Source organism: Ochotona curzoniae, unplaced genomic scaffold (assembly GCF_017591425.1).
Source record: "Ochotona curzoniae isolate NIBS_2020 unplaced genomic scaffold, NIBS_Ocur_1.0 contig_4105, whole genome shotgun sequence".
Lineage (NCBI taxonomy): Eukaryota > Metazoa > Chordata > Mammalia > Lagomorpha > Ochotonidae > Ochotona > Ochotona curzoniae.
In genome coordinates, this window is record NW_024466129.1 from 7,784,647 (window position 1) to 7,796,629 (window position 11,983).

The 11,983-nt window shown below is 46.5% G+C and overlaps 1 protein-coding gene across 3 annotated transcripts in view; it reads right to left on the reverse strand.

Annotated features, from left to right (window-relative positions):
* Positions 1-11,657, reverse strand: part of DYNC2I1 (dynein 2 intermediate chain 1) — a 59,949-nt gene extending 48,292 nt beyond the window's left edge. For 2 of the 3 annotated variants that reach the window (XM_040984354.1, XM_040984353.1), the window contains exons 1-3: positions 11,238-11,657; positions 7,985-8,076; positions 5,760-6,065 (exon numbers count right to left, since the gene is read on the reverse strand). In XM_040984354.1, the coding sequence (XP_040840288.1) occupies positions 5,760-6,065; positions 7,985-8,076; positions 11,238-11,598 (759 nt within the window). In that variant the 5' untranslated portion in view covers positions 11,599-11,657. The remainder of the gene's footprint in view (positions 1-5,759; positions 6,066-7,984; positions 8,077-11,237) is intronic. The other variant, XM_040984355.1, reaches the window with a different exon arrangement.
* Positions 11,658-11,983: the final 326 nt, after the last annotated feature.

The following is an 11,983-nucleotide window of genomic DNA, read 5'->3' on the forward strand; positions in this document are numbered from 1 at the left end:
GGCTCAAGGTCCAGGCGTGAGCCCAGCGGCTAAATCCTCGCCTTGAACATGCCAGGATCCCGTACGGGAGCTGGTTCATGTCCCAGCTGCTCCACTTCCCATCCAGCTCCCTGCTTGCAGTCTGAAAAGGTGGCAGAGGACGGCCCAAAGCCTTAGGACCTGCACCTGCACGGGAGACCTGGAGGAAGCTCCTGGCTCAACTCAGCTCCTGCCGATGCAGCCACTTGGGAAGTGAACCAGCTGGCAGAAGATCTCTCTCCATGTCTCTCCTTCTCTATATAAAAAGCTGCGCTTTTTTTAAAAAAAAAAAAAAAAAAAGATTTATTTTTATTATTTTTTTATTGGAAAGGCGGATATACAGAGAGGAGAGACAGAGAGGAAGATCTTCCATCCGATGATTCACTCCCCAAGTGAGCGCAACGGCCGATGCTATGCCGGTCCGAGGCCAGGAGCCTCTTCCGGGTCTCCCACGTGGGTGCAGGGTCCCAAAGCTTTGGGCCGTCCTCGACTGCTTTCCCAGGCCACAGGCAGGGAGCTGGAAGGGAAGCGGGGGCCGCCGGGAAAGAACCGGCGCCCATATGGGATCCTGGGCATGCAAGGTGAGGACCTTAACCACTGTGCCAGCGCGCTGGGCCCAAATAAATCTTTTTAAAAAAATAAAAAAGAAGCAGCAGCAGCATATCACAGAACAAGAGGACTGAGTCATCCACTAAGAAGGCTGTCAACCAGCCTAGAGTGTTTTGGCAGAGCGGTGAGGATTCCCGAGTCCCACATCCTGGTTTCAGTTTCAAGCTCCAACACTGGCCCAACACCGACGCCTTCAGCAAGGGAACCAGCAGATGGGAGCAGGTTGAGGCACACGTGCTCTTCCACCCATGCTCCCTCTAGCTCACTTTCTCTCACTGCTTCTCAAACAAGGTCCAAAAACAAAAATCAGCAGAGGACAACACACCATTAGTACTACAAGCCTTAAAAAGAGTTAAAAACATTCAAACGCTTCCTTTGACCTGTAAGATCTACTTCTAAGAAATAATAATGCCCAGTGTGGTGGCCTAGTGGCTAAAGTCCTTGTTTTGAACGCACCGGGATCCCATATGAGCACCGGTTCAAATCCCAGCAGCCCCACTCCCCATCCTGCTCCCTGCTTCTGGCCTGGGAAAACAGCAGAGGAAAGCCCAGAGCCTTGGGACCCTGCACCCGCGTGGGAGACCCAGAAGATGCTTCTGACTTCTGCCCTCGGATCGGCTCCGCTCTGGATATTTGGGAGAGTGAACAAGTGGATGAAAGATCTTTCTTTCTATGCCTCCTTCTTTCTGTAGATCCACATTTCTAATAAAAATGAATAAATCTTAAAAAAAAAGAATACTAAGGAATACTAAAAATGTTAATAACCTGACAGGAAGTTATGGTCTTGGGACACCACACCATGCTCGGCTAGGCATCCATCCACCTGTGGCACCAGCACCCGTACAGGCCGGTTTGTGTCCTGGCTGTTCCACTTCTGATCCAGCTCCCTACTCAGAGCCTAGTAAAGCAGCAGAGGGTGGCCCAGAGCCCGCATCCATGTGGAACACCTGAAGAGGCTCCTGGCTTCAGATCAGCTCAGCTCTGACCATTTTTGGCCATGTGCGGAATGAAGCACTAAATGGAAGATCTCTCCCTCTTTCTCTGTAACCCTGACCTTCAAGTTAAAATAAATAAATCCTTTCTTAAAATTAAAAAGAGAAGCATTCCCCAGAATAATTAGCAAAGACCACCATGATTCCAGGAGTACTTTTTTACAAAGTTCATTTACCAAGAAGAAAAGGCACTGCACGTATATATACATACAATGTAAAATAAATTTTCTGATATCATGCATAATTTATAATTTAATACTTCCCTATATTAAAAGCTATAAAATCTTTAACAAAATAAGTATAATTACATGTTCAACATGAGACTGGAATGGAAAAGGAACAGAATGAAAAGTGCAAGATAGGAAAAAGCTCAAATTTAATAACTAGATATAAATAAGGAAAAACAGAGAAGTACCACGTTAACCTAAGAATTAAAGCTGGGTGATGAAGGACCAGCAAACAGCCCTGGAGGACCCTGTGGTCTTCCCGGAGCTATGGGATGCCTGGGCCACGCTGGTGTTGGCCAGGGGTTACCCAGCGCTCTCAGCACTGTCACCCCTGTTCCTCCGGCTCTCAGGAAGACAAGCAGTACAGCTGACCCCTCGCAGCCTTGTAAGCAAGTCTAGAACAAAAGCACAGGGCTCTGTTGGCACATTTTATGTTCTCGCCTCAGGATGAATGCTCTGGGTAGCAGTGTTTTTGGAAGATAATTACAAGAGATACTTGACGTCACTAAATTCAGCAGTTAAAAAAAGGTCATGATCTGACATTCAAAAGTATTACAGGCTACAAACGTCACTGATTCTTCTCCTGAAGAAGTGACCAGGCCCAGTGCGATAGCCTAGCAGCTGAAGTCTTCACCTTGAACGTGCCAGGATCCCATATGGGTGCCGGTTCTAATCCTAGCAGCTCCACTTACCATCCAGCTCCCTGCTTGTGGCCTGGGAAAGCAGTCAAGGATAGCCTAAAGCCTTGGGACCCTGCATCCATGTGGGAGAGCCGGAAGAAGCTCCTGGCTCCTGACTTCAGATTGGCTTAGGATCCAGCCATTGCAGCCACTTGGGGAGTGAATCAGCGGATGGAAGATCTTCTTCTCTGTCTCTCTTCCTCTCTGTAAATCTGCCTTTCCAATAAAAATAAATAAATCGTTTTTTAAGTGACTGCCCCAAAGCCACAGTTAATGGCGTTAAGAGGGTAGAGCCTTAATTTGGCGCACGGTGTTTAGGAAGTGGAAGTGGTGGTTGGCCCTCATTCCTCGGTAGCATGTTCTCCGAAGGCAGCTCTCAAAAGGGGACTGTTTCAAAGAGTCTGAGGAGAGGCCTGGCCATTCTGTCACTAACCTCCCAAGAACTCTTCATGGCCTATCTACGTCTCACTGATAGCCAGAGGAGACTGATCCGTAATCATTCTTACAATAATAACTTACAAATCATAAGATGAGAAATAATCAAGGAAACCTCACATTCCTGGGAAAATTCTCAGTTTACAGCTATTGTCCCGGCACAATTATTAATGAGGCTATGGCTGTGGCACAGTGAGCTAAGCTCCTCCTTGCAACATCAGTATGGAGTTCCAGGCTCCTGGACTTGACCTGGCCCAGCCCAGACCATTGTAGCCACTTGGGGAGTAAGCCAGTAGATGAAACACATCTCTCCTGCAACTCACTCACACATTCTCTCCTTCCACCCCTCTCTGTGTTGCTCTGCAAATAAAGGGTGGTAGGAAGGGAAGAGGAGGGAAGAGGAACCATCGAATTTATAGTCACCTTAGAATAACGACATCCAACACTGGGTCAACACGGAAACTAAGCCAAAAGGTACCTTGCAATTACCTGGCAGACTTCCTACAGAAAAACCTCAATTATGTAATGGTCAATAACCATTCTTGCTGCTAACGGCACACTGCTTCTTTCTTTATCACACGGCTTCTCAAAGAGCAAACAGGCGCTATGAGAACAGAGACTCCGGTTTATTCACAGCCACTCCAGTGTGAACAAACGTCTGCAACAGGAAGTCCATGAGTCATCACAAGAAATCTTTTTTCTGGGACTAATTTTGAAGACCATGATTTTTATATAGATGCAGAATAATGTTCCTCATGAATCGTGGATCATACAACCATAATAAAAGTCAAACATATGCATTAAGACATACCCGGAAAGATGTTTTCAGTGACAAGGACAAAACAGATGCAAGCTAAATGTGACATCTGTGATACTTGAAGTTGACCTGGACAATGGACAAAAGCAAGTTCCATATAACGTTGGGGAAGAATCCAATTGGTGGGCACAGAGGTGCGCACTGTGAACTCCGTCACCTTTGCTTTACGCTCCAAATTTTTCAAATTAAAATGTTTGAGAAAATAAAAAGTTGTTATCTAGGGAAAGAGATTAAAAAAAACACACACCAAAAAAAGCGTGTGCCCGTCTTTGAGGATCCCTATCTATCATCATGCAACTGAGTTTTCCTCACGCAGTGAGGAATGTACACATTGCACATGACCAAGCAGGCAGCCAGTCCAGGGCCTTTAAATAGCACACTGAGATGACAACAGTGATACTGCTTAAACTGTGAAAAAACATGAGCAACATTTAGCTTCAAAAAGGAGGGCAGAGAGCTACGCTGGGCCACAGCGTGGGCTTGGGCAGAGCTGCAAGTCAAGGCAGCAGGGGAAGATAATGGGAGACAAAGGACTCTGATTCACCCACATGACAGCAAAGGTGAGGTGGCCAAGAGGCCAGGCAGCAATCTATCCTCGCATATAATTATTTTTTTCTTACAATTATTTCAAAGGCAGAGCGAGAGAGAGACCTCATCCTCTGTTCTCTCGCCGGTATTCAGAACAGCCAAGGCTTAGCCAGGCTGAAGCCAGGAGCCCACAACAGCTGACTCTGCCATGTGTGTGGGAGAAACCCAACAGCCTGAGCTGGACAGCAAGGAGAACGGGGACTCGAATGAACACTCCACGTGGAACACGCACCCTGAGCAACGGCTTGTCTCGCTGCACCCCAAAACCCGCTCCAGTGACCTATTTACAGTTCAGCTGTTTCTCAGCTTAAGCGATCTCTTTGCTCTTACAACGAACACAGGAACATCCAGCAGCCGCCAGCTGCAGATCCATGAGCTATGAACCCCAGCATCAGCAGCTGCCAGTCCCAGGCTTTGGCGGCAACCCGGAGCCCTGCCTTGGAAAGTGCAATCTCCATCAGCCTCAGCTGCCACGTGATCACTCCCAAGAAAACTGGCTTTTTCCATTCTAACCGAAATCCCATCAAGAAATAGGGAATGAAATCACATTAGCAACAGATTCCACAAAGAGGAGAGCAGAAAGTACACACGTCAGAACAAGGCACTTAAATAAATCCAAGAATATATTAAGCACATAACAGTAATTACACTAATTTATGTGGAAAGATTAGATCCTTTGCAACCCATAGCTTTATATTTTTGTCCTGTGTGGTTTGGTTTGTTACAAACTTACCCTAACAATGCTGGTTGAACATTAATTACACTGTTACTCAGTTAATTTCTACCTCAAGAATACCAGGGGCAGGCATCTAGTCTTTGTGAAGACACCCACGTCCCATTGTAAAGTGCCTCAGTTTAAGATCTGGCCCCAGCTGCTGACTAACTTCCAGCTAGCGCAGACCCTGGGAGCTCCCGAGATAGCTCAAGTTCCTGAGCTGTCAAGTTCAGTGCCATGTGGATGGCTCGGACTGAGCTGCCAGCGGCAGCACGGACCTCAGCCCAGCCCCGTCACTGCAGGCACTTCGGAAATGAACTAGTCAGCTTTTTCCCCCTCCCTCTGTGTGTACATGTCTGTGTACATCCTTAAAAACGATTTTCAAATAATATCAGCTTCCTGTTTAATGCGAAATTTCAAAATTTGATGACAGATTATCAAATATGCATCAAAAGCACATTCACAACATAATCAACACTTAACTTCATAATCCTTAGAAGATCGGTAACATGTCTCTCTCCAAAAAGGTCAGAGGAGAGGCGAACTATGCTATTACCAAGACCGCAGGCATTAAGCCACCAGCGCTGGCAGCAGCTGGCCACATGCACCTGTCACTTTCCTCCCACAGTGCTGATCTGCGGACAAGGGGGAAGGCACTAAAACACGAAAAGCCACTACCTTGGGGTCCCTCCTCCTGTGCTCGTCCTTCAAGGACCTCTCTTTCTTCTCTGCGTGACCCCGGTGCCTCTCGTCCTCCACATGAGAGCTGTCTTTGTGTCTTCTTTCTTTGTGTCTTTCTTCCTCCTTCTCGGGGTAGGAGTTACTCTTTTCCTTTGAATGTCTGTCCCTTTTGTCCCTCGTGCTGCTCTTCTCCCGATGTTTCTTTTCTCTGTCCGGATCTCTCGACTTCTTGTGTCTTCTTTCACCTTCTTCTTTGTAGAGCCAGTACTGCAGAGGGTTGTCTTTGCTGTCACCATACTGCAACTGCGCAATGCAAAACGTTGAAAAGTGAATGAACAAATAACACGCGAGTCATCTACCTTTTCAATATCTTTTGACAAATACAGGGAGAATTGCACAACATTGCCCTTTTCACTCTCTCCTGTCATTAGGGATGGTCCTAACAACCTCATCTGTTGACCTTCTGGGAAGGAAAAAAAAAAGAGCTATGCGTATCACTGCTCTACTGCTAGATGATTCAGATAACTCAACTGTACAAAGCATGAGATACCACAGCCCAACTGACCTCTCTCTTGCATGGAAAACAATGTCCAAATTCTTCAGCAAGGCAAACAGTCCAGCCCCTTTTACCTCGTCGGGCTCACTCTTGTCACCCTCACCTTCAGTGGCACCGGCCCCAAAAGAGCCTCCCTGGGAGACCTTGTGACTTCTCTAGAAAGACAGTGTGTTCACTGAGCACCCACAGGATGCTGCTGCCATGTTTTCCTTAAAGATGGATCACACCACTGCTTCCCACTCCCAGCCAGATGGAGATTCCTGAACACAGGACCACCACTGAGAAAGTCCCTTTTGTATCCCCCTAAATCACCGCAGATATTCCTTAAACAACCGGTGACGGCCACCAGGAATTCCATACACACCACCATGTCATTTTCTTGGCTCAGATCGTCAGCGCACTCAACAGACCCCAAAATGTAGCTGACCTTCTCCTTTCACGGAGGGTCTCCTCAGCCCATCCTCAACTAAGAGCGACCAGACCCTCAGCCCACAATTCCCTCCAAAATTCAGTGCTCTGCGGTTCCTTCGCTCCTCCTTCCATTTGCTGGTTAGCCCTCACCTCCCATCCCCAAACACTCACACACTCAATCTTCCACGAAAGCCTGGCCAGCCTTTTCTCTGTGTGTTGTGTGTGTCACTCTGCCTTCCAAATAAGTTAGTCCTTTTAAAAAAAGGAGACAGAGAGAGAGAGAACTGATGTGGGGAAAGGGATCCTCGAGTGTTTCATCAACAACAACGTAACTGCTTCAACATTTTAAACACTCATGAAACTAAAGGTCCCCACAAGTGGAACTTGGAACAAAGCAGCACCGTAAGTGACTGGCTGGGAGTCAGAACACATGTACACAGGTACACCCTTGTAATATGCAAAATGCCACAGTCGCCTTCAGCCAGCAATGACTGAAAATGACAACAAGGCCCAGTAGCTGTTGGGGCACGGAGCACTGCCTTTGCCCCTTCTGAACCACACACCGAAGAGGGGTTTGCAAAAACATTTTGGTGGTGAGGGAAACTATTCATACACTTCAAAATTGCTCCACACCAAAATAAATTCATCCTTTAAGTCCTATTTTTTATAAACTTTTCAAAGTCCTTTCACACACACACACACATATATACACATTTTCAAATGTATGGAGACACATATGTGGATGTGTGTGTGTGTCTATAAAAAAATTTCCCTAAGATATATTATCAATAATTAATTCTCCCTATTGGAGACTAGACAATCTGTCTTCTTGTTATTCATTTGTATCTTACAAATTTTCTAAAATAATGAGGTAGCGCACTGTATCAGAAGGAGCAAAGGCATCGACCTGGTGCTTAAGAGGTCTCCCGGACCCTGAATCCCAATTTATGCAATTTTCCAAAAATGCTCCTGGTCCCAGTTCCTTGTCCACCCTGTGCCCGGCCGCACCTGAGAGCCCTTCTCCGACCCTGGCCCCCGTGCCTTCCGTGCCTTCCGTACCTTCCGTACCTTCCGTGCCTTCCGTGCCTTACGTACCTTACGTACCTACGTGCCTTCCGTGCCTTACGTGCCTTCCGTGCCTTCCGTGCCTTCCGTGCCTTACGTACCTTCCGTGCCTTACGTACCTACGTGCCTTCCGTACCTTACGTGCCTTCCGTACCTTACGTGCCTTCCGTACCTTCCGTGCCTTACGTACCTTTCTTTCTCGGTATCTTCGTTCTCTATCGTCATCTCCTCTTTCATAGTCTTCCTCTCGCCTCTCTTTCTCTTCAATTCTTGCTTTACTCACTATAAAAATAAAACATGTTCTTAACACCCTCAAATGTTAGCCCACAAAACAGATTGCCCCACACCTTGATGCAGGCTTTCTCATCTATATTACACTGAATACCATGTAATTTCTACATAGTCTTGAATTGGGGTGTTTCCTCTCTTGCAGCCTCCTCCTATTGCTGCAGCAGGAGACTTATGACTTTATAAAAGCTTGTTTCACTTAGAAATATATATATACTTGAATTAAAACACTCTATACTTACAATGAAACAAAGAGGGAGATCATATGGCAATCCAAGGTGCTGGAATAAATCTTCCCTTGTATCCATTTGCTACTGAGGTACCAGGCAAAAGTCTGAAATTCAGAAGGAGCCCCAGTACCGACACAAACTGACCTCTGGGTTTCTGTGCAACAATGCAAGAGGAAAGCTAACACCAGTTTGAGGCAAGACCTTGGTCCAGGTTGCAAAACATGTCAGTCAACCTCAAAGCCCCAAGGAAATGCTTGCCCTCATGGATGTGCTAAGAAAGTAGCCTAGCACCCACAGCTTTTTGGTTCCCTGAAAGCTTGGAGGACAAAAGGGTCAAGAGATCCCCGGATTAAAAGGAAGTTAGGCCAAGCCCACACACATTAGCATCAAGTACCAATACCCAGCAGAACCCAGCAGAGAGGCCGGGGAAGGAAGGAGTGAGCCAAGTAGTCACACAGCTACTGATAGCACTTGACCCAAGCACCTTCCAACAGGGAGCCTGAATCTTCAATGCCCAAGCTGCAGGAAAAAAAGAAAAGAAAAAAAAAGTATTCTGAAAGGTACTTATTTGAGAGATAAGGACAGGAGGCTGTCATTGCAGTACAACATTCAATGCTGCTGCCTGTGACACCAACATCCCCAAGGAGCCCAGTTGGATGCCAGGATGCTCCACTTCACATTTAGCTCCTACGAACGCACCTACAACAGCAGGGGAAGATGGCCAAGGTGCTTAGATCCCCGCCACACAATGGGATACCTGAGTGGAGATGTAAGTTTCTGACTTTAGCATGGTGAGTGTGGGACACTGTCTATTTGGGGAATGAACCAGCAGATGGGAAGGTCTTGTGTGTGTGTGTGTGTGTGTGTGTGTGTGTGTGTGTGTGTGTGTGTATCCCTCTAACTCTGCCTTCCAAATAATTAAAATAAATATTTTTTAAAAGACAGATAAAGAGGGCCAGTGCCATAGTTCAACAGGCTAATCCTCCACCTTCAAGTGCCAGGATCCAACATTTGTGTCCTGGCGGCTCCACTTCCCATCCAGCTCCCTTCCTGTGGCCTAGGAAAGCAACAGGACAGCCCAAAGCCTTGGGATCCTGTACCTGTATGGCAGACCCAGAAGAAGCTCCTGGCTTCGAATTGGCTCATTTCTGGCTGTTGTGACCACTTTGGGAGTGAACCATTGGATCAAAGAGGTTTCTCTCTGTCTTTCCTTTCTGTAAATCTGCCTTTCCAATAAAAATAAACAAACCTTTAAAAAAAAAAAAACCTACAGAGATGACTGAGACAGTCAATACTTGCAAGATGTCTTCATGATCCACCATTCTAGCAGCCTGGGACACAAGGAGGAGGCAGCTTAAGGGAGCACCCACATCTTCTCCAAGGAGACTGGAAAAGCACTTGGGAAGTCGGGATGCTTCCCGGGTTTCCTGACCTCAGGAACAGAAAGATCAATTACGTTCACGGGAACAGGAAAGGCAGCAGGGAAGCTGCTTCTGAGGCAGGGGGGATGTTAAGCTCACAGCATCTATTCAGCAGCAAAGTTCAGGTACAGCCACAGGCAGGGGGCTCAGGGCTGAAACCCAACTGCACAGCAACTTTGGAGATCAGGGCCAGGTAGATGGTGTTGAATCTCTAAGACTGGACCCAGCCAGTGAGGGAGAGAGCTAGCTGGGGGAGCGGGCCAAGGACCAAGGCCTGGAACAAGGTCGCATTTCACAGATGGGGAGAGGCCTGAGAAAAATTATCTGAAAGAGACGTGTGATGACAGCAAGAACTTCAAAAAGCCTCAAAGCGTGGCCAGCCTTGTAGCACTATTCACATCAATACTGTATTAAAAACAATAATACGGGCAGGAGCAGCAAAAAGAGAGAACAATCTGAGAACAAAATGTTATCATAAATAAATAGCAAGAATATCAAAATAACAATTTTAAGAGGCATCAGAAAAATAATTCCATAGTCAGGTCTTATACCCTTTATGCTGACACTAAGAGTCACCCCATACACTCTTCTGATCTATTTTCACATAAGTTGGTTAGTTGTGTTTTGATTTTTTTTAAACAAAGAAAGCATACTCTCTGTATAACTAATAGTCAAGAAACTTCCACTTTGAGTGGGGAAAAATACATACCTTTACCTCAGAATTCCTAGGAATTCAGATCCAGAGTATCTAAATATCATTTGAAAGAAAATTCATATTTGACTTTGGGGGGCAATACTTTCTACCAAAGAACAGGACTTTTTGTTATTTGCAATGAAAATTAAGATTTATTAATACAAACCTAAAATATCTTCCAAGAGTGAAACTCCAGCAAATGAGAAATTTGTACTCTCCTTAATGACTGAATTTTAAAAAGATCAAAAAGAAAATAACAATGAAAACTACACACCCTCAGAAACATACCCATACTAAGGACCCAAAGCTTCAAATCGATGCTAAGCTATTCATAAAAGCTATCAGAGAAGAAAAATGACAATGAAGGGACCAGCATCATGACATAGTGCATTAAGCTCTCACTGCCAATGCCAGCATCCCACAAACGTGCTGGTTTGAGTCCCAGCTACTCCACTTCCAATCCAGCTCTCTGCCTGTGTGCCTGGGAAAGCAGTGCAGGACGGCCCAAGGGCTTGGATTCGTGCACCCACATGGGAGATCCGGACAGAGCTCCTGGCTCCTGGCTTCCAGCTGCTCCAGCCCTGGCCACCGTGGCCACTCCAAGGGTGAAACAAGGAAGCGAAAAACCTATCCATTTTCTAACTCTGCCTTTCAGATAAGTTAATTAACTAACCTTCAAACAAGAAAAGGAAGTACAGCTAACAGAAGGCTGTACCAACTGGGCACGCCACAAGCACGTCCGGAGGAAACAGGGGACACTCCTAACCAGTGTAGGCAAGCAAGTCCCAGCCCACGAGGACCATGGCGCACCTGAGCGGACCTTCCTCTCGGCTCTCTCCAGGAGCGGGCGCTCGCGCGCCTCCCGGCCCAGGAGGCTGTGGTGTGCAGCTGTCTGCCGCAGCTCCTCCTTCCTCGCCCTCCTGTCCTTCTCTTTCTCTCTGTCCTTGGCTCGGCTGTGAGACTTCTCTGCCTCCTGTTCTCGGTACTTCTCCTTGGACCTCTCTTTGTCCCGCTCTCTGGTGTCTCTCTTCTCCCTCAGTCTCTCCCTGTCCCTGTCCCCGCGAGGATTCTCCTTAGAGGCGTGAGTGTCGCTCTCTGCCATCCTTTCTCGGTACTTGGCGTCTCGCTCAGGGTCCCTGTACTTCGGCTCCTTGTGCTCAGGGAGGTCCATTTCCGGCTCTCGGTGCGGCTTCTTTTCCTTGTGTTTCTTTTCTTCCTTGGAACTACCTGACTGTATTGCCTAAAACAACAGGAAAAAAAAAAGGAGGGGGGAGGGTCATCCTTCTCCAGAAAGGCATATTTCCTTTACACATTGGACATCTGAATCTCACTCATTTTAAGGACCTTCAAAATTACTGCATTCAACTGCTTTCCAATCCCAGTAAGATGGATGGGGCCCAGGTGAGTATTTTTAGAATATTAAAATGACTAAAATCATGAAGTAGCATTTCTATAACTGCCTACAGGACATCAAAGACATGCACATTTACTGGCAAATCAAATGTAAAATACAACACTGGTTAGAAACAACAACAACAACAAAACATACAGAGTGT